At 36.9% G+C, this 4,401-nt stretch overlaps 1 protein-coding gene across 1 annotated transcript; it reads left to right on the top strand.

Moving 5' to 3' along the window:
• The first annotated feature begins 1,822 nt into the window (after positions 1 to 1,822).
• Positions 1,823 to 2,776, top strand: OR2M17 (olfactory receptor family 2 subfamily M member 17). The gene has a single exon (NM_001391229.1). The coding sequence runs from the start codon at positions 1,823 to 1,825 to the stop codon at positions 2,774 to 2,776; it is 954 nt and encodes a 317-aa protein (NP_001378158.1).
• The last annotated feature ends 1,625 nt before the right edge of the window (positions 2,777 to 4,401 follow it).

Here is a 4,401-nt window from a genome sequence, read left to right as displayed (position 1 = left end):
ATCATAAAATACCATTATAAAACTGAAATGTTATTAGGCTACAGGTAAATGTAATATTATAATATTATTAAAGAGGTTCTGGCTCTAAAACCCAGTGTATTCTAGAAAAAGCAAAATGCTAAATGTAGATTTGATCAGTCTTCTAAATTAGTTTTGTCTAAATAAACTAGACCAAAGCGCATTATAGTCCTCCTTAGTCTGCTCCTACAATCCACACACCCAAATCACTAATTTCACCACAAATTTTTGAGAGTAGGACAGTCTAGAGTGGACAAGCAATCTCCAGAGGAGGAAAATGAGAGTAGGAGAAAACAGGACAGATATTGCTTGCAAGCAATACTTGGAGTGCAATGCTGGGTCACCTGCCACATCCCACCTTCACTGCAGAAAAAACAGATATGTCTGGAATGATAGAATTCCATAGGCCTTCTACCAAGCGGGGTATGAGGCCCATTTCTGGCAGGGCTTCAACCTTATGCAGCTTTAAGGGCCCTCTTTAAGAAAAAAAAAGAATACACAGTTATGAATACAAAACAGTTAGGTCCTTATAATGACCTTAAGCTTCAGGTAACTCCACCTCTGGATGAAGATGAAAAAACATAAAGAGATGTGAAAATAAGTGGATTTAAAAATGTCCTACCTCTTTCCAGGAAAACTGTCTCCTAATGGGGACACAGTATAGAAGCCAGAGACCTTTAGACCAGGAACACTGAAAGCTGCCCTCCACAGCATTACGGAGTAAAAGCGTGAAACCTTTCAATCTTTAAATGCAGTTGGATTGAGTCAGTGATGGGCAGAATGAGAGAGCATCCTGCTTTTAATGACAAAAATTGTGTCATGCAGTAGGCTGGTTTCCTCTTCATTGGTGTCTCAACAACATAAAAAGGTATCACTGTCCAGTTTGCTTGTGTCTAGTCCTTTGCATAACAATTACATTTTCCCTAAGCACTAAAAGCTGGCCTTTGCTCACCCTTACACTGATAGAAATATACCAAGATATTTGTCTGCTTATTTGATTGTTCTGCTCCACTTGGTGCTGATTTAGGGAATTGAGCAGAAGCACAGGGTATGGAATTTGGGTACCTTCCTACACCTTCTTCAAATTTTTTAATTTTTGTGTGTATGAAAAGAAATCTCAAGATATTGTCCTCCTCAAACTGAAACATAAAAGATAAATTTTTAGTTCTTCATCCACGATTAAATCACCTATTCTTGATCTGTTAATTAATTGCAATTATTTACAATTATTCTGAACTGGATTTTTGCCATCTATATTACTGTATAACTAGTTGTCTTGTTTGGTCCCTAGGTGCACAAATGAAATTACGTAAATTCATATGTTAATATCTCTTAGAAACAGATTATCAGTTACAGCTAGTTTACTTTACTGTGTAGGCAGTGACATTCAAAATGCTCTCTTCCCCTGTTATAGAATTTGTTATATACTGACATGACAAATGTACGGATATAATCCTATCTAATACTAGGTTATAAAGTCCTTGAGGAATCAGATGCTCTTTCCAGATGCTGTGGTTTGCATTTGATATCTCGTTTAATAATCACAACTCAATTAAAAAGTTATTTCTGCTTTGTAAAGAAGTAAAATGAAGCACATAGAAATAACTTGTCACGGGACATGCAAATTTGGAGTGGCAGAGCTTGAGTGTGATTAATGCTACCCGACTGCACAGTCTCTGCTCATTCCTTTACACAGTCCTGGTCATATCACATATGTTGGTACCAGAGCACCATACATAGAGCAAACAGTGAATAAATAGCTACCCAGATGTTTAACTTTTACAGCTTCTTGTGGTTCTAGGTAATGAAAATATCCATCATGGAATGGGAGAACCAGACATCTAGCTCTGACTTCATCCTGATGGGAATCTTCAGTCACACTCCCACTCATATGTTCCTGTTCTCTCTGGTCCTGGGCATCTTCACAGTGGCATTCTTGGCAAACACTATCATGGTTCTCCTCATCTATCTGGATACCCGGCTCCACAACCCCATGTACTTGCTCCTCAGCCAACTCTCCCTCATGGACCTCATGCTCATCTGCACCACTGTACCCAAAATGGCCTACAACTACTTGTCTGGCAGGCGGTCCATTTCTGCAGCAGGATGTGAAGCCCAGATATTCTTCTATGTGTCCCTGTTTGGTGCTGAATGCTTCCTATTGGCTGTCATGGCCTATGACCGCTATGTTGCCATTTGCTACCCTCTTCAGTACCACAATCTCATGAACTGGAAAATCTGTGGAGTCATGGTTGCCTCTTCGTGGATCCTCGGTTGCCTGGATGGGATTGTTGATGTAGCCGCTACTTTGTCCTTTTCCTATTGTGGCTCCCGAGAAATAGCCCAGTTCTTCTGTGATTTGTCTGCACTCCTAAGTCTCTCATGCACTGATACTTCCACATTTGAAACTCTTGTTTTTATTTGTTGTGTGTTAATGCTTCTCTTCCCTTTATTACTCATCGTTATCTCCTATACTCGTGTAATCATGGCTGTCATTCGCATGAGTTCTGAGGAGGGTCGGCACAAGGCTTTCACAACCTGTACTTCACACCTTCTTGTTGTGGGGATGTATTATGGAGCAGCTATGTTCATATACATGCGGCCCACTTCTAATCGTTCCCCAACCCAGGACAAGATGGTGTCATCCTTCTACACCATTCTCACCCCCATGCTGAATCCCCTTATCTACAGCTTCCGCAACAAAGACGTGGCCAAAGCATTCAGTAAGGTCCTAGAGAAGGGGAAATTTAGAGAATAAATTAAATAATGGTCAACAAGGGTATTTTTCCTCTCGTAACTCTTCTCTGTCAATCTGACACATTCATTTATTTAAAAACATGATTTAGCTACACATGTATAGACCATTTTCCTGCGATATGTATAGGCATCAGAGGTGATCGACTCTGGGTACACATGCAGTCAGCTGATATATTTGGAATTTATTGTATTTATTTTGGTTTTAAGTATAAATCAACTAAACTTCTTGAAAAGTTAAAAATTAAGTTAGTAAAGATGTATACCTTGGTTATAGAACCAAATAAAAAAACTGCATTAAATGCTTTCCCTTATTTTGAAATCCCAGAGTCTTATTGAACTGCTTATATTGTGTCTTATGTACTGAGTTAAATACTAGAATTGCCTAATTCATTTTTTTATTAGTTAATTCAAAATAAATAGCCAAACAGAGATTCATAGTCATTTTCTCATTTACAAAGCTTGTGCCTTGATGACTGCTTATATTGTCAAGGGAAGGGTTTTTTTCTAAGTGTTGATGCACTGAAGATTTGTATATTTGCAGATTTCTTTTGGCATCAAATCCAAAATGTCATCGCTGAGATGGATGTCAAGGAAATTACAGCCTATGTTTTCTTCTAGGAGTTTTACGGTTTCGGGTCTTATGTTCAAATCCTTAATCCATTTTGAGTGAATTTTTCTGTGGTGGTCCAGTTTTGTTCTTTTGCATGTGGCTATCCAGTTTTACCAACAGGGTTTATTGAAGAGACTGTCCTTTCTCCATTGCATATTCTTGCTTCTTTGTCGTAAATTAATTGACTGTACATGTATGAGTTCATTTCTTGGCTCTCTATTCTGTTCCATTGGTCTATATGCTTGTTTTTAGTCATACCATACTGTTTTGATTACTAGCTTTGCAATGTAGTTTGGAATCAAGGAGTGTGATGCCTCCAGCTTTGTTTTTCTTTCTTAAGATTGATTTAGTTATTTGTCTTTGGTGGTTCCATTCTAATTTTAAGATTTTTTAAAATATTTCTGTGAAAAATGCCATTGGAATTTTCATAGGGATTGTATTAAATCTGTAGATTGCTTTGGACAGATAATCATTTAAACAATATTAATTCTTCCAATCCCTAAGCACAGATTATCTTTCTTTTGATTTGTGTCTATTTCAATATTTTTCATCAATGTTGTATAGTTTTAAGAGTGCAGATCTTTCACCATGGTTGAATTTATTCTTTGTTATTTTATTCTTTTTGATGCAATTGTAAATAGGATTGTTTTCTATTTCTCTTTCTGATATTTTGTTATTAATGTACAAAATGGAACAGTTTTCTGTAGGTTGATCTTGTATCCTGCAATTTTGCTGAATTCATTTATTAGTTCTAACAGTGTTTTGATGGAGTCTTTAGGGTTTTATATATATAATATCATATCATCTGCAAATAGAGACAGTTTTACTTCCTCCTTTCCAATTTGGATGTGATTTTTTCTTTTTTCTTTTTCTTTCTTTTTTTTTTTTTTTTTTTGTCTAATTGCTCTCACTAGGACTTCCAATACTGTGTTGAAAAAAAGTGGTGAGAGTGAGCACCCTGGTCTTGTTCCTGATCTTAGGGGAAAAGATTTAAGCTTCTTACCATTGAGAATGAT

Source organism: Equus caballus, chromosome 20 (assembly GCF_041296265.1).
Source record: "Equus caballus isolate H_3958 breed thoroughbred chromosome 20, TB-T2T, whole genome shotgun sequence".
NCBI lineage: Eukaryota > Metazoa > Chordata > Mammalia > Perissodactyla > Equidae > Equus > Equus caballus.
Note: the sequence above shows the minus strand (reverse complement) of the source record. Positions and strands in the feature narration are given on the sequence as shown.